Source organism: Triturus cristatus, chromosome 8 (assembly GCF_964204655.1).
Source record: "Triturus cristatus chromosome 8, aTriCri1.1, whole genome shotgun sequence".
Classification (NCBI taxonomy): domain Eukaryota; kingdom Metazoa; phylum Chordata; class Amphibia; order Caudata; family Salamandridae; genus Triturus; species Triturus cristatus.
The window spans coordinates 1,646,347,268-1,646,372,381 of record NC_140591.1 but is presented as its reverse complement, the minus strand read 5'-3'; the positions used below and the strand labels follow the sequence as shown (position 1 = coordinate 1,646,372,381).

Below are 25,114 nucleotides of genomic sequence, written 5' to 3'. Positions count from 1 at the left end.
GTCAAGAGATCTGGGTTAAATCCATCGTTCTTTTGCCCACTACGCCACCCCAGTTTAGACATGGCCATATGCAAATCAGTCTTGACCCTGTGCCTCATGGGAACAGTCCAGCCTGAACTGCCAAGCCATGTCTTCCCTGGACCGGAATCAAGCATCCTAGGACCGGTTTCTGGCTATCAGCCGTCATCAGCCAGGATAGCTTGACTCCAGTGGCGTAGTGAGCACGGGTCCCACGTCTGGGAATACCCATCCCACTTGAAGCTTGTTTCCGGTCCAGGGAAGGCATGGCTTGGCATTTTGGGCTGGACTGTTCCCATGAGGCACAGGGTCAGACTGATTTGCATATGGCCATGTCTGAACTGGGGTGGCAGAGTGGGCTACAGAATGGTGATGGATCAAACTCGGATCTGTTGACTGGGTGTGAGTGTTTGATTGGTTCTGATGCTCCGTCCATCACCACCCCCTTTTATACTAGAGAGTCTTTAAAAGCCACTGTGGGCTGAGTGTATTTAAAAGCAACTGTGTGCTGAGTGTCTTTAAAAGCCACTCTGTGCTGAGAGTCTGTAAAAGCCACTCTGTGCTGTGTCTTTAAAAGCTACTGTGTGCTGAGAGTCTTTAGAAGCTACTGTGTGCTGAGTGTCTTTAAAAGCCACTCTGTGCCGAGTGTCTTTAAAAGCACTGTGTGCTGAGTGTCTTTAAAGCCACTGTGCGCTGAGTGTCTTTAAAAGCCACTGTGTGCTGAGTGTCCTTAAAAGCCACTGTGTGCTGAGTGTCTTTAAAAGCCACTGTGTGCTGAGTGTCTTTAAAGCCACTGTGCGCTGAGTGTCTTTAAAAGCCACTGTGTGCTGAGTGTCTTTAAAAGCCACTGTGTGCTGAGTGTCCTTAAAAGCCACTGTGTGCTGAGTGTCTTTAAAAGCCACTGTGTGCTGAGTGTCTTTAAAGCAACTGTGTGCTGAGTGTCTTTAAAGCCACTGTGTGCTGAGTGTCTTTAAAGCAACTGTGTGCTGAGTGTCTTTAAAGCGACTGTGTGCTGAGTGTCTTTAAAGCGACTGTGTGCTGAGTGTCTTTAAAGCGACTGTGTGCTGAGTGTCTTTAAAAGCCACTGTGCGCGGAGGGTCTTTAAAAGACACAGGCACGGCTCTCAGGCCAAAGCGGTGTCACGCACTGCATAGGCTCCTTGCTCTCACTGTGCTATGACTTCTCCCACTTGTGCAAACTTCCAACACCTGTCTGCACCCAGGGATCGTGACATACACTCAGCAACCCAGCCATCGGCAGCAGCTAGGCTCTATTTTACTACCTGCAACTCCAATGACTCAGACACACTTGGTAAGTGTAAAAAATTAAACCATTTAACCCTGCTACATTGATATAAATGTTTAGGTTAATGTCGAAGTTTTCATGTACCGTTAGTTAGCGATAATTTACTTGCACAAAGAGTTAATCCCTGCTGGAAACTCGGAATGTTACTGTGTACACGGAGCCATGCTGCATATTGGCAAACTGTATTTTATGAGGTTGGATGATACCTGTGTGTTACTTTTCTATCAGAGATCGTTGTTAGTTACTTGTGGAACTTTTACTTTTGCATAAATGACATGGGTTTTCAGGCAACAATAAAAATGTCAAGATAACTCTAGTGAATTATGATTTTTTCGGCCGAGATCAGTGTTTACTTTAGTGGCAGTTTTCGCTAATAAAGTAGCGCTTAGGGTTAATATGCCAGTTCACACGGATTTCTGATCTGGGCCATAATAAACAGAAAAAAGGATGGCAGATTGCAACAATGTTCAAAAACCCTTTTCACATGTGTGATTTATGTACATAGAAACTGGACACTGAACATACAAAATGTCAACCCTGATTAAGAAGAGGAGATTGTTCCCATTACATTGATGCCACTTCCAACTTCATACATTCTACGTGCTTGTACATTTATTAGCCCCAGCCTCATATGAGTGTTTCCAGGGTAGAAATGCATGTGAAGGGTATTGATCAGATGTTCACACACAAACAACACTTTAGCTCTTTACTTGGACTTAATGCCTTAGTTTTACTTGTGATCAGGTGTCACTCAGTATCACGCATTTAGTAGTAGAATGTCACAAGTACACTGAAACCATGAAAATGTCGCGTATCAGCAATCTGAAAACCTGGCAGCTATGCTTCACTCTTCTGAGGCTTGCCCAGGGCTGTGCTGTATGCGGCTGGCCGGCTGTCGAGTCCCGAAATCAGCGGACTCTTGCCCTTCCATTTCTGGGGCTTTGCACCAGTTTTCAGATGTTCTTACAGTTTCTCGTTGCTCAAATGGGTGTAATTTCTGATATTTATGTTTTCCTTATTAATAATAATATTAATCAAGCTTGTAAAGCGCATGGTTACACAAGCTAGTGTGTCCCCCCGCTACGGCAGCTACCTCATAGGGACCAAAGGTAGGACACCGCATCACCCCTCAGAGCCTGACTCCAGAAGAGCCAGGTCTTCAGCTTCTTCCTAAAGAGTGACTCCGATGGATCACTCCGCAAAGAGAGAGGAGGTGCATTCCAGCGCTTCGAGGCCAGATAGCTGAAGGAGCGAGCTCCCATTCGCGCTTTTCTTGCTCTGGGGATTATGACCTTGTCCTCTGTGCTTCATTTTGCTGGCGAGAAAGTGTCACTCATAGTTGTTGAAATGTCACTCATAATGTCACACATGCAATCTGAAACCTTGGCAGCTCTGAGTCACTATGGGTTATTGATGCATGTTGTCTTGGAGAGGAATACTCTGGAACCTTTGGGTATTTCTTTAATTATATAAAAGTGCTTGTGAATTGAACATTGTATTGGAGCTATTCTTTTATTTCAGGGAGATCCACTGTATTTACTGTTAAGGGAAAATGTGTGTGCCTGGCAGACTTTCTCCTTAACACCAGCACAGCCATCTTTGATGCAGGAAATCCACCTATTTAGTCTAATGGATAGAAACAATATTTCTTAAATTCCATAGACACAATCAAAGACGAGGAGCTTTCACAAGCACAAAAAAGAAGATTCTACTGCATTAATTGGATGTTCAAGGGCTCTTGTGTATAATTCTATGGAAAAGAAGCCCCGTACGTCTAGTAACTCTGAGGTATTTTGGAAGCTCTGAAGGATTTAGACAGATATTACTCTACATCAGCCTCCATAGCAATTAATAGACAATTTAATCAGGAGGGAGGAGAATAAACTGGAACCTATTGAAGAGTATATTTCTGCTCTAAGAGAATTGGCACTAACCTGTAGGTTTGGTGCCTTACACAACGAGGCCAAGCAATAATGCATGTCAACAGTGAGCATGCTCAGGAGAGACTATGGATTTATGGAGAAGCTTGCCTCAGAGATGTGATTTCGGTAGTTAAAAAGGCTGAAATCTGTAATAAGTGTGCCAAAGCAGCTGTAGTAAATTCTAAAGATGAGCAGAAGGAGGTTGTATGCAAAGTCAAACAAAAGAAAAAGAAGGAAACCTTAAGTCAGAATGAAAATAGGAAGTACTCTTCCAAGCAACAAGAAAAGAAATGCTATGGTGTGGTAGTAAGGACCACAAAGCCTATAATAGGAAATGTCCTGCACACAGTGAAATGTGTAGAGAGTGTGGCACTATTGGACACTTCCCTAAAGTCTGTAGGAAGAGTAAATTTAACAGAAACCTAGGTGTTGTTAAAGGTTATTCTGGATCAGATTCAGAATCTGAATCAGATAAATCAAGTGAAGAATGTATTCATAATAAGAATGAGTGTGTTTTGGAAAATAAGAAAGCTCGGGAGAACGAGAGTGTGAATCACCTTTCCAAACAATCTAGGAACAAGCCTGTCTGCTGTATTAAGATTGGTGAGGTGGATACTTATAGATACAGATTGCGGGTCACCATACTCCATGGTGGACACTAGGGTGTGGGATGAAAAACGTGCTTGTGTGTTCGAAAATTCATTATGCCCGTCAGATGTCACCCCGAAGGTTTCATTAGGGAACCAATACCAATGGTAGGTTACAGGAGACTGACCTTTGAATTCAAAGGAAGAAGAACCATCGGTAACCTTTATGTGGCGGAAGAGGATCCACCCGTATTAGGGTGGGTCGACCATACAGCATTGAACATGATCTTAGATTCAAACAGCCAGGAACAAGTATTGGTTACTAGCAGTGTAGACAGTGTTGAATTTAGAAATACTTTTCAAGGAGAATTTTCAAGAAAAATTGGTAAATTGAAGAGTATATACATAAGATAGTGCTGAAAGGAGATGCCATTCTCAAAGTGCATAAGTTTAGGGAAATCTCTTGGGTACCAAGAATGGAAGTTAATCAAGAAATTGAAAGGTTGCTAAGGGAGTGAATAATCAAACTAGTGGACACTGCTTAGTGGATTGGTCTGATAGTTGTTGCAAGATGTGCTAACGGTAAGATTCGCTTACAAGTGGAATGCGTACTTGAGGAATTTGAACAACAGTCTAGTGGTGGAAATGTTACAGCCTTTGTGATACTGTTAATGTTTCTATTATGTGCGCATGTCGTTCGGACTAGCTTTGGCGGCAGCCGTTTTTCAAAAGTTATGCACATATTATTCAAGGACAGCACAGGTACCATATTTTTCCAAGATGACTTCTTACTCATGGGCAAGAATAAGGAGCTGCATGATGCCACGGTGAAGTTTTACAGATCTTGCATGGTAGTGGGTTAAGAGCAGAGTTTTTCAAAATGTTAATTCAAAGTACGGCTGATGAGATAAAACTGAAGGAAGAATAATTTAGTGCTGTCAGCGATGCCTCCACTCCCACTACTAAGATTCTTAAAAAATAAGGTGCAATTTAGTTGGTCAAGTGAATTACGACCGATTTTGAATGTATCAAAAAAAAAAGTTATGGCAATAAATGTAAATGGATTCGACCACAGTCGCTAGTAACAGAGGTATAGGAGCAGTGCTCAGTCAGACAGGCATCAAGGGTAGTGAGTTCATGGTGGCATTTGCTTCTAGGGCATTAGCACTCTCCCAAGAACAACTCTCTGTAATTGAGAAAGAAACTCTGGCAATGCTTCAGGAACTCTGTGTGGGGTTATGAGGCCGAAATTAGGTGTGACAACAAAATATTATTGAAAGTTTTGACCCCTGAAGGGTTGCTAAATGCTACTCCCAGAATTGCAAGAATGTCTGTGAGGTTTTTAGATTATTGGTATAAATTGTGTTATCTTTCCGGTACTAGGAACAAGGTAGCTGATTGTTTATTGCCCTTGGTAGACATTTCAATGAGAATTACATTTTTGGGGCGTCCTGAGGACTGTTTCACTCTATGAAGCTAGCTTTCCATGATGTGGGCCAATGTAAGAGCACACCATGCAAAAACCCCAGATGACCCTTGTTTGGTTTACAGGGCTTACTTTAACAGTCCCAAGTGCTCTATTAGTAGTAGTGAGGTCGAGCAGCTTGCTGTGGGCCAATGTAAGAGCACGCCATGCAAAAACTCCCGATGACCCTTATTTGGTTTACAGGGCTTACTTTAACAGTCCCAAGTGCTCTATTAGTAGTAGTGAGGTCGAGCAGCTTGCTGTGGGCCAATGTAAGAGCACACCATGCAAAAACTCCTGATGACCCTTGTTTGGTTTACAGGGCTTACTTTAACAGTCCCAAGTGCTCTATTAGTAGTAGTGAGGTCCGGCAGCTTGCGCTTATCAGAGGGGAGTCTTAAGCATTTGCTGGACACACCAAATCAATATATGGTACACACACTCAAAAAGAAGGCTGAGAGCAATTCATGAAAATAACATATATTTCTATATTTTTTTAGACACAAAGGTCACTGATAGCAGGTAAGTACCTTCGGAGTTATAAATCTGACAAGAAAACAGTAAAAATGAACACATAATGGTTTTTCAGGCAAGAGCCTTGAACACGGTAGTGTTATCCTATGGGAGGAAAGACATATACTGCAAACAGGAACTAGTAGTAGGAGTTCAGGGGGAAGCTTTGGTACTCAAGGTGCTAGGGGTCCAAGATCCAAAGAACCATCAGCACTTTAGTTTACTTGCCTGGCGTGTGCTGGTGCATAGGTGCTGGTTTGGGTTGGCAGCCTCGAACGCTACACAGGTAGAAAGCATTGGGCACCTGTGAACACAGGTTGCGGGGGTGACTTGGGGACAAGCCCGGCAGAACCAACAGGAGGGGTTCACTTGTGAGGACCTTTAGGGCAAGGGGGTGCAGTCAGCCAGCATGAACCTGGGATAGGAGGTCAGAAAGTCTCAATATTAATTTATACATTGCTGGCATTTCTGTTTTGTGTATTGCTCACCCATTTTACGCCCTTCCACATATTTCCCCTCTAACAGCCGGATTATGCCATAGGATCTTTACCTAAAAGAGACTGATTCTAGTCACTCCTGCTAAATGTTCCCTAAATTGGATGCTCTGTTCCTTAGACAAGTTTACATGTGCAACCTGCTCTTGAGCTGGAGTGGGAAACAAGCTCATGGAGAGAAGAGGGAGCATCCCCAGAGAACAAGGCAGACCAGACAAGCCCCATGCGTGTGTCTCTTAGTGAAGATTAAATGTCCAAACCCTCCCTGAGCCCTACGACTCGTACTTCCTTGAAAGGCGCACGAGGCTGCAGCTCTATGGCCTTGAACCCCATTTGATTTCTCCTTACATTATTACAGTAGGGTCTGGAGCAGGGATCATGCTTCATGGGGCTAGAACCCAGGGCACTGAACAATATTGTAAAAGTGACAATGACCAGGCTTTGTCATCAAGTGACCACCTGCACTCAACCACAGAGGAGGTCATGTTCTTCTCTGAAATTCTAGCTTCCTCCATGATAAATGCAGCTCTGGACTTTGCAGCCTGGTTACATTGAAATGCCTGTGTCTGACACTGAGCTTCTCCTCTTTCCCCTCAATGTTGCTCTCAACTTAACAGCAAATTCCCATGCCACAGAGGTGGCATACTAGAAGTAGGACTCCACAGGTTGCCACCCTCAATAATATTGTGTACGATCTGCATAATTAATGCACAGGGCACAGCAGGTCCCAATTTACATGGGTACAAAGAGTATGATGGCAGAGAAAGACGCCCAGAACATGTTTGCCAATTTCCATCTCTAGTGGAGTACTGAGACGGTTCAATGCTTCGGATTCACTCCTTTCTGATCTAAGGCTTGGTTTACAAAAGCAGTCCATTACATGCGACTTTTATAAACCAATAGGCACGTGAGGGCGTGGCCAAAAGATTTCAAACATGGCCAGCTGATGTCCAAAGAAGTATTAGACTGCAACAACCATCCTAAGCCAGAAAAATCGATCCAGAAAGCACCTCATCTGCCCACAAATCACGGCTCTCGTTACAAGATCACAAAGGACAGTAAGGCCATCTGATAAGCGGCTTGGGAGCACGGCAGGTGTGGAGGAGTGGCAGCTGGGCATTTTTAAAGGGCTGTGCTCTAGAGGATGAACACTGCGGGTGAGATATTGAATCCTTGATATTCATCCATTCATTCGCCCCATCTGGAGGCCACAGGCTGGCATAGCTGGCCATATCCATGCTTTTCAAGGCTTGGAACGCCATAAATGCCCAAGCTGCAAACTTTTCAAAGCAGAGTAGCTGATGAGAAACAACTTTATGATTCACCAAAGGTATGCCGGTTAAAGGCCGCCAGGAAAACTCACATGGGTTTAGCTAAAGCTTAGAAAGGGAGTGAATTTATCATGGCTGGCTTCACCATTCAATGCTCTGATTGAACAAAACCATCTGAACACAATCTAGTCGTTTGTCATTCTTTTTCATAAATGGTTTATTCACCTGTTTAATTACAACCATTGATATGTTTTCATGTAGCCTGCACTAGATGAGTGAATTATACATGTGTGGGTTAAAGCATAATCGGTTTTGGAACCCTCTAATAATAAAACAATCCGGTAGTCTCACATGATTAATCGTTACCCTATATGCACCATCCTAAATATGGCCTGGGAGGTACATGGGATATTCTCTGTGATGTCCCAGGTCGAGTCGGTAAACGGGTGTCAGCCTGCAACTTTCTGGATGTCTCAAACTCGGATAGATCTTAGCGTGAATCTGTGACAATGAATCAAAGTTACCCCACTTCCCCAACTTACCCATAACACGAGCCTTCTCTTCGGATGCCAATCCCTTCTCTGTCAAGAACTTCATGATCCAGTCCAGGGCCATTTTACACTGGGACACCTGAGACACCTGCACCAAAAGTCATTCCATTGAATTATTTTGTAGCTTACATGATGGACAAAGAAGAACATTCATGAATCAGGCAACAGTTCAAGACGTAGCACAATTGTTAGGGGACCAATGAGCACCATGCGACATTTATGAGGTAGGAAATGAAAATCCAACACCACACATGACCAACCACTGGTACTCCAGCCCCCAAACCACATAGAAAATAATTAAGCTAAGGACTTAAAGTAAATCCCTAGGAAAGTATGTTAAATTATTTGAAAAATTTAAAAATATAAGTAAATGTAATTCACTGTTAAACAATATATATACAACAATAAATACCTTATTTTGAAATTAAAAACAGTAGTAAGTCCAAAACCACGTGTGGCCAACCACTGTTGCTGCAGCACCCAACCATAGAATTTAACGGTGGGAGGCTCTAAGGAAATGCCTGTTTGTATATGCTCTGCTTGAGTTTATTACTGATTCTGATGGTTTTTCGACTCTGAGAGTGCACTGAGGCCTCCTAAACAGACAGCAGTGCCAGTCTCCTGACCTTAAAATGTATATAATTGATTGGGTTATACCCAATTGGTATAAGCTAACTGACTTGTAAGTCCCTAATATGTGGTACCAAGGCTACCCAGGGCCTGTAAGTTGAAGGGTCACCTCAGGGACTGCAACACTGGCTGTGCCACCCTGAGTGCCACAAAGGAAACCATTACTCGGGGTCTCCCACTGCAGACTGGGAGGGCAGTTTTAAACTGCTTAGTCGTCTTTTTCATTTGCAGTAATGGCTAAGCCCAGTCCTTCCTTTTTCATATATGTAAGTTACCCTAAGGTTGACATGTCAAGCCCTTAGACAGAGTGTAGTATATACAAAAATGGAACAGGTACTTTTTACATATTCCAACAGTAAAAACCTGAACTTGTCTTTTTAACTGGGGTAAAGGCTAGCAGTCCCATTGGTGACAGCAGAGTTACAGCCCTCAGCCAAGCTCACTTCTGACTAGGACTACTAAAGTCAGTACTACAAGGTATCTAACAACTTGTTACTTTAAGTCTGACTTGATGCCCAAGTCGAAATTAATTAAACTTGTTGCTGTGTGCAACTTTAAAAAAGTTGCCCATTTGTTGCCTAAAGTCTACTGTGTCTCTTTACCGTTGCCCATGAGGGTCTGTCCTTGAGACAGCTTTCTGCCCTCATGGGGAGGCGTGCAAGCCATTATTTTTTACTTAAAACTTTAAACATTCATACATCTGTTTCTACTGATTGGATGTATTTCATTTCGGTGTCATTTTATTTATTGAAATGCATCCTATTTTTCTAAATTGGTTTGGCACCTCTCTTTTGGTATGCTTTCACTTTAAATACTTAACACAGAGCCTCTAAATTAAGCCTAACTGATTTTGTACCAGGCTACCAGAGGGTTAAGCAGAGGTTAATTTAATGACTTTTGTGGTGTAATGACCAGTCAGATGTTACCAGGGGCCTCTGCTTATCTTGCTTTCAAGATGGCAGAATCAAGTGGCCACCTGGCAGAGCTCTAGGCACCTCCCTGAGGGAGTGACTGGACAGGGGGGTGGTCACTCCCCTGTTCCTTGTGTGGTTTCGCGCCAGAGCGGAAGCCAAGGCCTCTTATACTGGGGCAAACTGGTTAATGCAAGGGGGGGCCAAAATGTGCCCTTAAAAGCACTCTGGAGGTGCCCAGAAGCACCCCACCCTAGCCCGGAGACACCTATTTCTATAGAAGAGGTGGCTACACCTCTCCTCTACAGGAAATCCTTTGTTCTGCCTTCCCCTGCCCGAGTTAGTGTCAGCAGCAGGAGAGCAGAATAGTGTCTGGGGTCAGCAGAAGCACTGGCTCTCATGTAGACCCTGGAAGGCTGCACAGGTAGATATGGGGGCTCCTCGAAGGAGCTTTCCAGTGCATGGTATCAGGCAACTGACTCTGGAATCGGTGTAGTTGCATGATTCCAGCATGTTTGACACCAAACATTACTAGATTTTGGGAAGTCATTATGTAGTTGGACAACTTGTTTTGACCAGTGTCCACTACATACCTTAAGATGGCTTCTGCGCACTTACAAAGCTCAATGAATAGAGTCCAGGGTTTGTGGGGTACCTCTGCTCATGCAGGGCACCAACACACTTATTTATTTATTCATTTGTAGAGCGCATGGTTACACCATCAGTGTGTCCCCGCGCTGAGACAAAGGCTCTGAGGAGAAGCGGTTGCCACCCGCATGTCTTACTGCGTTGTACAGACTATCTGACAGTTTACCTTATTCAGTTTGCACGAACAGCCACATTTTTAGCTGTTTACGAAATCTACTTTCGCAAGGCTCTATTCTTAGATCCATTGGTAAGTTGTTCCACATTTTAGCTGCATGGTACCTGAATGAGCGTGCTCCCATTTTTGCTCTAAATATTCTAGGCACAGTCACCAGTGCCATCCCCATAGATCTTAAACTCCGTCCTGGGGCATATTGTGTTATTAACGGTTGAAGGTACCTTGGGCCTTTCTTTGATAGAATATGGTGACAGTGGCACATTGCCCTGAACGCGACTCTCTTTTCGACAGGCAGCCAGTGTAATGCTGTCAGGGCCTTCTTCATGTTCGCTCTTCTCGGAAAGCCAAGTACCAGCTGAGCCGCCGCATTCCTCACCCTCTGTAGTTTGGATAGTCCCTTTTTTGTAGCACCAAGATATAGTACATTCCCATAAGCCAATTGGGAAGTTATTACTGCATGTACTATGGTTTTCCGGGCATTAGGTGGTAATAGATTCAGGACTTTCCTCAGGATTTTCATGGACCCGTAGCATTTACCTGCTACGTTCTGAATCTGACTTTCAAATGTCAACTCAGAATCAAGCCAGATTCCGAGGTTTTTCACTTCTGCTTTTGGGGTAGGCAGTCGGCCTAATATTTCAGGCCACCATGCGGATAACCATATGGATGGCACCCTGCCTACTACCATTACTTCCGTTTTACTCCCGTTTAGCTTGAGGCAGTGGTTAGACATCTAGTCTGCTACCTCTTCTAAACATACGGAGAACCGGAAGGCTGCCTGGTCCTTGTCTTGCGATAGCATCACAATTAATTTTGCGTCGTCTGCCTAGGAGAAAATCCACACCTTATTCTTCTCCACTCGCTCAGCCAGTGGTCCCACATAAATATTAAATAAGGTGGGGCTCAAGATTGAACCCTGCGGGACCCCCTGGGACAAGGGAATCCTCTCAGATAGATATGTTTGTTGCGCAACTTGGAAGCTCCGTGTGGAGAGAAATGATGTCATCCCGCTCAGCGCCTTTTGCCTGATGCCACAAGCCTCTAATCTTTGTAGAAGCAGCTTGTGGGAAACGGTATCAAACACCGTACTGAGATCTAGCAGAATCAGTGCAGCCGTTTGTCCTTTGTCTGCATATTTCCTCAGTGTTTCTGTGGCCATGAGTAGAGCTGACTCTGTGGAGTGGGCCATTCTGAAACCTGATTGAGAGGGATGCAATAAGTCGTTCTTATTGATGTGGTCTACCAGTTGTTTATTTGTTACTTTCTCTGCAATTTTTCGCCACAAACAGTAGCAGTGAGATAGGGTGTAGATTTTCCAATACTGTATGCTCCAATTATTGCTTTTTTTGTGGTTTAACAATGGCCTGTTTCCATTTAGTGGGGACCACACCACTTTGAAAGGAATGTAAAATAAGCTCTGAAATATATGGCATAATCAAGTTTGCTCCCTCCATTATTATCTTCGGTCGAGCTGGATCTAAAGGGGAGACAGATTTTATCCCTTTTGCTGTGGCTGCAAGTTCTTCTAGTTCCTGGATCTTAAATTCATCCAGAATCACCCCTGCAAAATGTGTCTGGCTACCACATATCAGGCTAGTTCCTTCTCGTGCTTCTATCAGGAAAGTGTTGTAAATTTTTGTCATTTTATCAGCAAAGAATTCTGCCATCTTATTACAGCTCTCTTCAGAGGCAGCTGTGTCACTTAGGACCATGTTGTACAAATGCCCTGGGTATCTTAGTACCATTTACTAGGAACTTACAGCAGTACATAGAGACTTACACATACCACAAACAGCAGCAGAACAAAATGTGCATCCTAACCTCCCACAATGTGAGGGAGGATATAGAGTTATTGATTTGCAACTCCAACATCAACCCCCCACCCAGAAGACCCACCCCTCATCCCACCCCTCATCATGAAATATAGAGGAAAGAGCACAGTCACTGGGATCCTGATTAGTAGGATCCCAGTGTATTACAATCTAAACACACTGAGACCTGGAAAAAAAGTGGCTGCAACCATGTCAGAAAGAGACTAGTTTCCTAGGGAGATCAGCAGCAGTAGGAGCTGCTGGTACACAAGGTGTCAAGTACCCCACCAATGGATAAGAAAGAAGAGAGCTTGTGGAACACTATAAATGTGAGTAAGTGTCGGAACCAGGAAGAGACTGTGGTGGGAGGGTAGTGGGCAGTGTGGGAAGGAAGAAGAGGAAGGGGAAGGTGGGAATAGGAGAAAAGCAAGGGTTCAGGACTACAGCAGCAGCCAGGTGACCAACACAGCAGGCAATGTATCCACAGTAGGCAGTGAGGTGTCTGTTCCAGTCTGGAAAGCCTTGAGCAGGGCATTGGTGGGAGGTTATGTGTTGCTGGAGACCTTGCGGTTCTTCGGTGTGCAAGGCAACCGCCTCTGCCACCACCCACATCCTCACTGGGCTCAGGAAAGGGAATGAGGGGTGGTTCTTGACTTTCAGACACAAGTCATCCAGTGCTTAGCTAAGAGGATCATCAGATCAAGGAATATGGCAGTCGCCCTGTTTCTCCTAGGGCGCTGGAGCAGGCAGAGAGTTCACATGCCCATGGAGTGTAGTGAGAGGACGCCAGTGATGTGGAGGAGGTGGGGCACAACATCAGACTCGTAATCTGTGAGCAAGGGGCCTCAGCTTTGCCCATCACTGTTGTCTTAGGTATGTCATTAATGCAAAGGTTACACCTGAAGGATTGATCCTCTAAATCATCATTGAGTACTTTGATGCATTCCACTTTGCCAGCCATTTCTTCTGGGCACCCTACATCCAATTACGTCAATATAAACACCTTGACTATCTAGATACATCTATATTTTTTCCAGTCGGTGAGTCAGGGTATCACTCTTGGTCTCTATTGATGAGACTGTTTTTCATTTTTACCAGTAGTGCTTTAACATCTAAGGGCCTTATGCATAGTTCAGCGGATGAGTTACTCCGTCCCAAAGGTGACTTATATCCCGTCCACCATTTTACAAGTGCCACTTGCAATAATGCACTTATAATACAGTGAATAGCATATTCTTCATATCTGTGACAGAGCAACCTGCCTTCTGAACTCTAAATCAAGCCCTTGCGTTGCATCATACATTTTGCCCAACATTAAGGGGTTTTCTTATTCTGCCCCCATTCCTATGTACTTGGTGTATTCTAGCTTCAAAGCTAAGTCAGGGTTGCTTGGTAACTGTTTTGCGCACAGCTGCCTCCTACAGACGTGTTTGGTTGCTATATACCTTGTGCTGCACAGTTTACTAAGCGTTCAATGATAACTTATGGCTTCCTCACTCCATGCATGGTAGTCAGGCATACATGGTCACTTTCTTTACCTCCCAAACAGTGAGCAGAATATCTATATCAGCCTCCTTAGATTGCATACAGGGCATTACCATTTGTTTACCAAGAGCTGATGGTACCCGGGTGCCCTGAAAGTGGTTGCCTAACAGTGCCCTGCCATGCTACTTTAGTACAATTTGTAATGGCAACAATTAATTTTATTATTCAGACACCGTTAGGCCCCTGCCAAGGGTCATCCTACTGAGTGCAATAAATGCGCTTTTTAGGTGCCAGAATGTAGTGAGTCATTTGGCCACTGTAGATAACTCCCTGTCCCAGATGGAGAACACCACAAACCTCAAGGACAGGCACGACCAAAGGGATAAATAAACAGGCATCGCGAGACCGCTCTTTGTCTTCGCCCGGACAGTACATTGGGTGTGCTGTGTGTTGGCCACTCTAGGTGAGCTCTGAACAAATGGCCAGTGGCCTGCACCTCACCAGTGGCCTGGCAACGAGGAGGCTCTTCGAACCTACTTCCACCTCTGATCATGTCTGCACGTTGGCAGCTGCTATCGGCAGAGCTTCCCTCGCGACCCGCCCACAGAATTGCCACGGACGAAACTGCTGTTTTGGGGTTTCGCCCATCTCCTAAATGGACCCCGCTGACAGCTCACCTCTGCCATGTGCCCACCAATAACCATCTCCTGACCCAACAGCACTGTTGGCAACCCAACCTCTCTCCGCACGCTTAAGCGCACCACACCTGTGCTGCTGTTAAACTCTCTCCTGGTGCTCCAGCACGCTGTGCCAGTACTGCATACCCTGCTTTGATGCCCAGAAGGTGGCAGCCTAGCCCAGATACCAGCCTGCCACCTGCCAAGTGCCAATGCGCCCAGATCCAGCCTAGTGCCTGGCAGACTCTAGAGAGCCCATGGGGCCCCTAGGTGATGACCGCCTGCGCCGCTACCCACTCTTGAAGTCCAGTGACAATACCTACTCTGCGTATGCAGTGCCAGTGATCCATGCGCTAAGACAGATGATGCTAATCCCGTGTTTGCCCTGGCACCACCACACAACAGAGCAACACAGTTGAAACGCTCCAGCCCTTCAGCAAGCTGGCCGATCACGGAACCATAGCCCCCAGATTGATGACATGGGTGGGCAAGCTGAACAATTACTTCAAAGCAACCCACGAAACTAATGGCGCCATCTAGTGCTCACTCCTGCTCCACTACCCGGGGAGAAGATATAGAAATTGTTGAAACACCTCCCTGCAGCAGGTGGGGGTGATGACTATGATGCAGCTACGAGACCCTGAATTTGCACTTTGACCCTCCTTTGAACTCAAACTATGAGCATTTCAAGCTGCGCCAGTCAAACCAACACGAGAGAGAGAGTCGATTGACAACTTTTACACCTGTCTCCCGCTGTTGGCCTGCAAGACTGACAATCACCCAAAATAAATCAGGGCTCAGATCATCCAAGGCTGCCAGTCCAAGACCTTCCAAGGCCTGATCCTGAAGCAGCTGACATCAGCCTCAACGACATTCTAATCCTGAAGCAGTCCCACAACCTCTCAACAGGACGAACCGCAGAAATAGACTTGGCATTGACCCAAGGACGCAGTAGGAGCACGTCGCCCATCGTCAAGACAAAGACTGTGGATGCACCATGAAAGAAAGTCAGTCTTGACATTAGCAACTTCAAATTGGATGCACTGGTATGGTGCTAGTGGACAGCCACTCCAAATACCTTGTAGTGGAATTGGTTGTCATCAGCACTTCCCAACGTTGTGAGAAAGGACCGGCCCTTCTCGACCTTACAGAGGAGCTCAGGACAGACAATGGGCCGATGTTTCAGGGACTTGAATTCCAGGACTTCCTGCAACCTCATGACATACGACACCAACAAATCACCCCACAGTGGGAGCAGTCACTTTGAGGAAGGCACTAAGGATCACTGTCCATGAAGGAGCAGACCTAAAAAATAGCCAACATGAACTCCTGGTGGAGTACAGAGTAATCCCACACTGTATCTCCGGGTGTCCTCCATGGACCCTTCTGCTAAAAGGGTACTGATGAGACACTATCCCGGTCCGCCTAGGGTGGTCCCACCTGTGATCCAGATTGTGCACAAGTAAGGAGGGAACAAAACAACACAAAGGAAACCCAGCGTCAGGAAACCCACCACTGCCACCTGGAACCAAGACTCTATGTGCTCCTAAGGAACCGCAAACCACGGGGAAAGTTCAGCACACCCTACGAATCCAGAGCATGGAAAGGGACAAATGTGAAAGGCACAATGGTGACCACTCACTGAGGTGAGGAAATGGTGATCCGGAATATATCCTAGTACAAGAAAGTGGGTGCCCCCACAGTAAATGATGAGAATGGTGCAGGGGCCCAAGAAGACATGGACATAATGAAAGGAGAAGGGCCCTGTGACCAGAGGACAGGCAGTTTGCGGATCCAGTCCGTCATGGAAGATCATCCACAGGACCCCAGGGTGACAATAGCCAAGGGGAGATGACCAGGAAGATAAACAGTGTCCCCAGGAGCCAGCACTACAGCCTACACCCAAACCCCCAACCTACAAGGAGATGGAATGAATCGTGTACAAGATGTCGTTCTGGGAATTAGAGTAAAATGGGAAGGGGATGTAGTGAGCTATTCAGCCACTGCGCTCAACTCTTGCCTCTGGGCTGTGTGCAGCCGAGGGTATAAATATAGGGATGTGAGATTGTTCAGTGTCTTTGCCCTTGCAGTGCATTGGGTGTGCAATATAGCTGTAAATCTAGGTGCACTCTGCTGAATGGGCCTGCAGCCTGCACTTCATCACAAAGGATTGGGCTTCACTTAGACTGTCTGTCCCTACTGCCACATACAGGGTCCCTCGCTCACCTTCAGCTCACCACTAGGGAATCCCAGAGGACAGCTTCCTAAAGCCCATGCAGTGGCTACAAAGGTGAGCATGGCAGAAAGGTTGTTCTTCCTTGGTCGTTTTGCAAAAGTTGGCCGCAGCAGATTTCAAGGCTTGTCCCAAAGGCAGCACGTGATCTGATTGAGCAATTTGTCCTGTTCTAGCCTCATTAGTGCAAAAAGAATTGATGGACACAGTTGCGGTAATCTGTGCACAGTTTTCTCCATGACCGTGAGAGCTACATCTTGTTACAGGCTCTTCCCCCTCCTTGTCATAAATCCCCTTTTTCAAAATCATCTGAATACTGATCATGTATCCATGTATCCACCAGAACAGAGTACTTATTAGTTACTGGCAGGCGAGGAGAAATATTTTGAGGGGCGGTTGGGACCTATGTGAAGGCTGAAAACGAGCATAGGGATCTGTCATCATGTGTTGGAGATTTTATTGCAGATCTACTGGGACTTGCGCCATTAGTGGTTTGGAGTATTCCTCATAGTTTTAAAAGGGTCATAGCGGTGATCATGGAGAGCCCAGTCATCTGGCTGGTCCTCTTTCTAAAACCATGCATAATTAAGGTGATAATACTGTTGGTGTGAGTCCAGTGTAACATTTGGCACATAACCTTGCTCTTTCTCTGAACCTTGGCATTTGACCCTAGAGTTGGCTTTGACTGTAAGCTAGTTCAAACGGATCATCTGCATCTGAATTTGACCTGATGGTCAGCAACGGTTCTATCGGTGATAGCGCTTGTTGTCAACTGGCCTGTTGTTGGTGGTGGTACTAATAAGACTGGTACTATTGGTAATAAAGAAAGGAAGGAACGATACTTGTTGATGGGCTTCTCAATGGCTGCTTCTTGTTTGTTGTTTGTGAGGGTAGGTGACTTAGTCGCAAACTTTAGTTTCTTCAAAAACGAGATCTTCACTGACTGTGGTGTTTTCAAGAGGGGGCCGTCAATGATGACTTTGGGCATGATTATGACTGGCGGTGCTGTACCGGCTCTGCACCAGCACAGCACCGCCAAAGCCACACATGGCCCGCCCACCAGATTACGAGTAACACTTGTGTCTGATGGGATTTTCTTTTGCCTTTCCTATGGCGGTGCCCTGAAAATGGGCACCACCAAGGGATCGCAAAAGAAGTTTCAGAACTGCATGAACTGTGAAGAGCATGCCGTGTTCGAACTTGGGGTGCATGCACACATGGGGGTATATGTTGTGCCCCCTAAATTCATCCCCGTGGTGGCGGGGGCATGAGGGCCCCCTAGGGGCCTGTTTGTTTCCCCACCACCAGCCTTTTCCTGGTGGCCTCACTGCCATGAAAAGGCTGGAGGTGGGGAAACTCATAATATGCTCGGCAGACTGTGGCAGTCCCGCTTTGAACATTGTATAGCTCTGTCTGTTGTGCCACTGCCAGGGAACGGCAGTTCCCTATTGAAGCCAGTGCAGTGGTGGCGTCCAAAAGGCCACCTCGTGATATGGTGGGCCACCACTGCTGTGCTACCAGGACACAGGCTGCCAAACACCGCCAAACTCATAATCAAGCCCTTTATCTTTTTGCCTGAGGAGAAGCTTGCGGCGGCACTGTCGATGATTAAAGTTCTCTTCACATCATTCTCAGGTGATGAAGAAGCATATCAGTGCAATTTTTGAAGAATTTTTGTCAATTTGTTCATGAGGTTCATGAATTGGAGGATATCATCTATTGAAGATTGCTTTTTGGATGTTCTGCAGATCAGCAAATAGCGCTTGGAATCTTTTTTTCTCTTCTGCATCTGGAGCACTTTAGATGGGCTTATCCTTAGAGGAGAGGATTCACCAGCCTCAGATTTTTGAAAGCACATCAGCAGTTGACTTGCGGAATAAATTTGACAGATTCCTTTGTTTATGGACTAGGTAAAGGCAATGCATGTACTTCTTCTGAGGATCATCACAGTGGACCTCGACTTTCCCACATGCCTTCAGACTTTAAATAAGCTTATTTTTAAAGATCGTTCATTGTCTAAAACAAAATCCATTTTTCTACCAAATCCAGAGGTAGTGGTAGAGGATGCAACACATGCACCCCAAGGAAAGGTTTAGAGAAATATTTTTGAAGCATTGACTCATCTGTCCGAAGAGTGAGCAAAGCTCTTGGACTCCTTGTAACCTGACTTGTGCAGGAAAGTGCCTTTATTGACATGGCCACCCCTACTTTTTGCTCACTGGTACTGAGGGTTTTTCAACTGAGGTGCACTGGGTCCATGCCAATCAGGTCACCAGTGCTCTTTCCCTTTTAAAATGAGGTAAAATGTCAAATTGCAATCCATTGGCATAAACTCCAGGACTACTGTAAGTCCCTAGTAAATGGTACCCCCGGTACATTCGGCCTGGGTACTAAAGGGGGTCCCTAAGGGCTGCAGCATCTATTGTGCTACCATAAGGGACCCCCCTAAAGACCGCACACAGCCTGCCATCGCAAACTGAGTGTCATGGTGCAAGCCATGAGCAAAACACCTAAAATGGACCCTCATGGTGTGCCATGGTTAAGTCACTGAATCTAATATATGTAAGTCACCCCTACAGCAGGCCTTAAAGCCCTAAGGCAGAGTGCATTATATGCCCCTGTGATGTATAGTTCAATTACCTAGACATTTCAAGTAAACAGGGAAGCTATCTTAAGATATGCAATGGACTCTCATCATTGGAAGTTCCCCAGCTTCATAATGGCTTCACTGAAACCTACGGTGTTTCTTATCAAACATCTTGTCTTAATAAATCCAGACTGATGGCAGTCTTTGATTTATTCAGACATGCACCCAGAGGACCCATTGGATGTACCTCCTGAAACCTACTAGTCTGCTAGTGTGCTGGCTGACTGGAATGAACCAGCCTGCCATCACAGACGAGTTTCTGACCCCCTGGAAGTGGGTACCCATGCTCTCAGACGCCAGAAACAATGGCTGCTCCAGAGGAAGGTATTCACACCTTCTCCAGCAGGATGGCTGGCGATTTAGCATATTAGAGCTGGCGGCTTCAAAATCCTGGCGGCCTTTGAGATGCAACCCTGGCTTCCCCCAGACCTGGGAGTTGCCATGCCCTGCCCTGAGGCCCATTTGGCACTAGGGCAGTTAGAAAATTAGTTATCCAATAGCCATGTCCCACCTTTGGTAAAGTCATACCCCTAAAGTGAGGTACCTGAAGTGGACTAGACTAGACTATTTGGTGAAACTGGGTTTTCTGGACAGGGTTACACCCACTCCCCAAAGGAAGTGGCCATATAGGTGGAGTAGGCACCCCACATGTAAGTAGCCCATTGGCTACTACTTTACACTTCCCGAAATGCCCCTAAACTCAGTATTTATGTGGCCCCCTGACACCAGAAGTGCAGATTCGTCTGACTGAAGAAAGAAGAGGACAAACGACTAGTGGATTTTGCCGCAAGAGCCTGCCTACCTACATGCTCTTGTCCCAACAATCGTGACAACTAGACTCTTCCTGAAGCTTGGAGGATGCCCAGCACTTTGTCAAGCCATCAACATCTCCCTTGGAGTGGAGGAGACACTTCCCTGACTCCTCCAGACACCAACCACAAAGTCTGGCTCAACGTTATGCTGATCACCAGGTCCACTGATACAGAAGTCGCCAAAGAGGAGGTCACTGTGCTCTAAAACACCAGACCCATCACTCCACCAAGTGGGAAGACATCAGGGCCAAGCCGAGTCATCCTGCACCAATATCTGGGGTACCAGACCCTTGCAGCAACCAATAATTGTTGAAGTCTAACCTGAAGTCTGTCACATCTGGAGACCAGCCACTGAGGGACATCAGCATTGCAGAAGACATCACTGAGAGTTGTCCGGATGCCCTGTTTTGCCCCTCGTTTTCAGGTCCACACTAGAACTGTGGGCGCGTTGACACAGGAGCACCGACGACAAAGACCCTCTGCACCCAAGCTCCACAGCCTGGGTATGTATTAAAAAGCAATTTCCCATGATCACATCGTTAAATTCCATTCCATAGATCCAATAAAACCATAGAAGTATGTTACGGAAGACATTTTGACAATCTTAGAAATACTTCAGATCATACGATAATATAATCCACAACGGCACGGTCTGGTGGAGTGGTAAGTCCTAAGCAGTAAAGTGCATGCATGCTATATCTTGTATACGCTTATGCATATTCGTATGGTGTAGTGATGAGTCCTAAGCAGGAAAGAGTCCTAAGTAGTAAAGTGCATACATGTTTTATATTGTACATGGTTATAGCATATTAGATAAGGAGCCTTGTACACTAGCATGAACAATACTTTTTCGGTATGTTGAAAATAGATTTAAAGACTTTAATTTCCAAGCTCTTCAAGAGTTTTGAGTCTTTACCTCAGAGAAATTACTGACCCATAGTCCAATATAGGGATCCACCTATCTTACCTTCATGGTTTTAAGCAGGAACACATGACTGGTATATAATAGTTTATTGTGCAGTGTTCTAAAAGCAAATGTAAAAGATGTAGCCTTTGCTTTTAAATCAGTAAAATGACTTTTAAACATTAATCTATCATCAAATGTAATTCCTAAATACTTATAAATTTTAACGGATTTGATCGCTACGCTATTTGTTTTCCATTCTCTCCTACCACGTTTGTACTAACCTATTGTCTTGGTTTTAGTTTTTTTTATATTCATTTGTAGGCTATTAGCTATAATATAGTTGTTAAATGTGTCTATTATGCTTTGTAAGCAAATTGGGGTGTGACTAAGCAATATGGTATCATCCACTTACTGTATTTTATATTGGTTCCTGAAATATTTGGCAGGTGGGAATTACATTTTGTTAATTGAAGAGATAAATCAGCCATAAATAAATTAAAAAGACATGGAGCTAACACACAGCGTTGTTTCAAACCACTAAAAGTTTCAAGTCACCAGGTTGTACTTCTACCGTCACCCAACTTTGCCCGACCCAGGTATCTGTGTATAGCAGTATAAGCATGTTCAGGAGTATCTGCGGAACACCCCATGCTTTCAACTTTGACCAGAGGAGATTTTGAGGGAAAGAGTCAAAGGTAGATTTCAAGTCTAAGAACAGATATATAACATTTGGCCTTTATATTGTGCCCTTTTTCTATCAGTGTGAGGACAGTACATTTGTGATTGTTAATTGTCTTCTTCCAGTGTGATTGACTGGGATTATATTTGATGATGCAGCCCATTCTTCTAGGACTTCAAATAGGTATGTAGCGTAGACCTTTGCCTCCAGATCTGTTAAGGCTATTACTCGGTAATTCAAAGGGTTATCTGCAGTGCCACTCTTGTAGATCGGTTGAATAATACTTCCTTCAGGATTCCGGAACCAGTATTGTAGTTTCAATGTCTTTGATTAATGGAGTTAAAATTCGTGCCCATAGGTAATGTTAGCTTTAAAAAGGGCGTTAGGAATGCCATTCAGGTCAGGGGCTACATTTGCTCAAATCCGACCTATTGATGATATCAACGTTTCCTCATTTATAGAATATATTGTTAATACATTTTCGTCACAAATAATTATGGTAGAATTAGCTATAATAGCCCGTTGTACATTATAACTCGTATTAGATTCTGGTGAGGCCCCATACAGCTTAGAAATTAAGATTTCCATAAGTAGCTCACTGCTTCAGAGTGGGCTTATAAGGTACGGATGGTCCCTCAGCGGCAGTGGGCAGCTGTCCTGTGGCTCTCTTTGTTAACAAAGGTAGAGACAAACTTGTCACTGTAAGAGAGGAAGATGCAGATAATTACACAGTTTTGAAGAATGCCCTTATACGATGGGTTTAGTTTAAACCATTGAGCAATACAGGGTTAAGTTTAGGGACACAAGGAAGGCAAATACCCAAGACTGGGTAGTTTTTGTAGACAGAGATATCAAGGCTCTGGAAGGCTGGCTTCATGGAAGTAATGTGCATGATTATAAAGGACTGAACCATTTACTAGTGAGAGAGCACATCAATAATAAATGTCAAAATCAACAACTGCACCAGTACCTGGTGGACTCGGATCTGACCACTCCCCGGGTATTTGGAAAGAAGCCAGAAAAGTGGGTTTGTACCAGGGTGAAACAGAAGTCTCATGGTGGTGGTGTCCAGAAGAAGCAAGATTCTTCTATATCCCAAGAGAAGGGTGCAGGGAAACCTAAAGAAATCAAAGAGTCTTCAACAGGGCCCCAAATAATCCTTCTCTGGTGGTGGGTCCCAATCCGGTTGCTTTGCAAGTAAACCTTGGTGCTAATTGTGTAAGGAAAAGGGCCATAGGGCAAAGGACTCTAATTTCCATAATGCTAGCACCACTACTACTATTACACCCCCTAAAGCCCCTAGCACTACATCTGGTAGTAGTAGTATTCCCACAAACCTAGCTGGTTTCACCTTGGGTACTGGAGTGGGTTCTGGCCTAGCCAGAACACCCACTCAGGCCGCCCTAGACCTTGCCATTTTTGCTGTAAGCCCCACTAACGTGGGCAAGTACAACAACAGCCACTTGTCAATGGTCAGGAAGCTGTAGCTTACAGGGACACAGATGCCAATGTCACACAGGAAAACTAGTACCTCCTCTACAGCTCCTACATGGCTAGATTTACCGGGTGATCAATGCTGACAGTATCAGGACAGATCCTCCAATGGCAGCTCTCAATCTCAGCTGGGAGGGGTATCTAGCTCTAAGAGAGTTGCAGTATCCCCTAAACTGCCTGTTGATTTTCTCCTGGGCAATGATTTAGAAACTTCAGCCCGGGCTGAAGTAGAGTTCAAAGCCCACATATCCATGTAGACCTCCCTGCCCATGTTGGTGTGACCCCTAGGGCACCTGTGAAACAACAGGGAAGTTAAACAGCAGTGAAACCTAAATTAAGGCCAGTCTAGATCCACCAGAGAGCAAAAGGGAGGAAGAACAGTCATCCACCCGCTAACACTTCAGGAGAACCAGAATACCCCCTATTGTTTTCCGCGGGCGTGGTTTTGGGAGTTAGACACGATGGCCGCTAAGTTCCTTTGGGGAAGAGGGAGGACCTGGTTGGCACTGAAGACCTGCCAGATCCCATCCTTCGACGGGGGCATGGGGATGACACACTTATATCTCTATTACCTGGTGACCCGTCTATTAAGTATACACGACTGGTTTAACGGGGGCTGGTCCGACCCGGCCTACCGGCTAGAGTTTAGCGTGCTTGGATTGCCCAAGATCCAATCCCTAATGTATGAGGAATCCATTCCGTCTTCCCTGCCCGATGTCTCACGCTCTGTGCTCCTAGCTTGGAGGGCAGCCTTACGACACACCAAGTGGACACACAGACTCACCCAGCACACACCCCTATGGCACGGTACGTGGCTTGAGGAGGTTAGTGGGTTACAGGGGTTCCACAAATGGGATCTTATTGGGATCTCCCAACTCGGCGATGTGTGGACTAGCGGCCGCATACGCTCCTTTCAAGACCTCCAGTCCCGATACTCCCTGCACCTGTCACAATTTTACAAATATTTAGAATTGCGTCATGCCCTCCTAGTACACATTCAAGACGATACCAGGGTCCCCGAGTACAGCCCCCCAGAGGCACAGATCATGCTGGGTGACCTGGGGAGGGGGGCATCTCCCGCATTTATAAGACGCTGGTCAACAACACCCCGACCTCTCTTGACCGTCTCAGAGGCCAATGGGAAGAGTGGGTGGGTGCGCTGGATGAGGAAGACTGGCGTGATGCGCTCATGTCACCCAAAATGGTCAACACATCCGCAAGACACCGCCTGGTCCAATTGTATTACATTCACACGGCTTACCTGACCCCGCAGCGCCTATACCGGGCCGGCTTTTCCCCGTCCGCCGCATGTGCGAGATGCGGCCAAGACCCGGCCGACTTCTATCATATGGTATGGGCATGCCCTCGATTGGCTCGGTTTTGGGGAGAGATCGAATGTGAGCTGTCAGAGGTCCTGGGGTGGGAGGTTCCCCATGATCCACATCACTCCCTTCTCGGAATTACAGACGGACTAGACGGGTCCCGGAACGAGAAGTTACTGTATAATACAGCCATGGTTTTAGCCAAGAAGGACATTGCTGCCTCCTGGAAACTTCCCATGCCGCCTAGTGTGGAGAAATGGCGGAAAGGGGTGGACTGGTGCGCAGCTCAAGAAAAACCCCTGAATGAGGCGCGAGGGTGTCCTAAGAAATACCAGAGGGTATGGGGAAAGTGGCTGGAAGCCGTGGAATAACTTGCTCAGTCTGCACTATGTATTTCCTGCTGAGGGGTGGGGTGGATTGGCGATGCCTGTATTTCTTGTACTGTACTGTATCAATGCTGGTGCTATCAACAGCCGTGTTGTTGGTGCTTGTTTTTCTAAGAAAACCAATACATTTGTTTATAAAAAAATAAAAGACTTCAAAAGAAGGTCAGCCTC

The 25,114-nt window shown here is 45.6% G+C and overlaps 1 protein-coding gene across 2 annotated transcripts in view; it reads right to left on the bottom strand.

Moving 5' to 3' along the window:
* The window catches only part of LOC146808484 (transient receptor potential cation channel subfamily M member 2-like), a 790,090-nt gene that overhangs the window by 54,662 nt on the left and 710,314 nt on the right, over window positions 1-25,114 (bottom strand). For both annotated transcript variants that reach the window (XR_014968000.1, XM_085623576.1), the window contains exon 13: window positions 8,118-8,214. Coding sequence is in view for 1 of the 2 variants with exons in the window: in XM_085623576.1 (XP_085479702.1) it covers window positions 8,118-8,214 (97 nt within the window). In the remaining variant the exon portion in view is untranslated. The remainder of the gene's footprint in view (window positions 1-8,117; window positions 8,215-25,114) is intronic.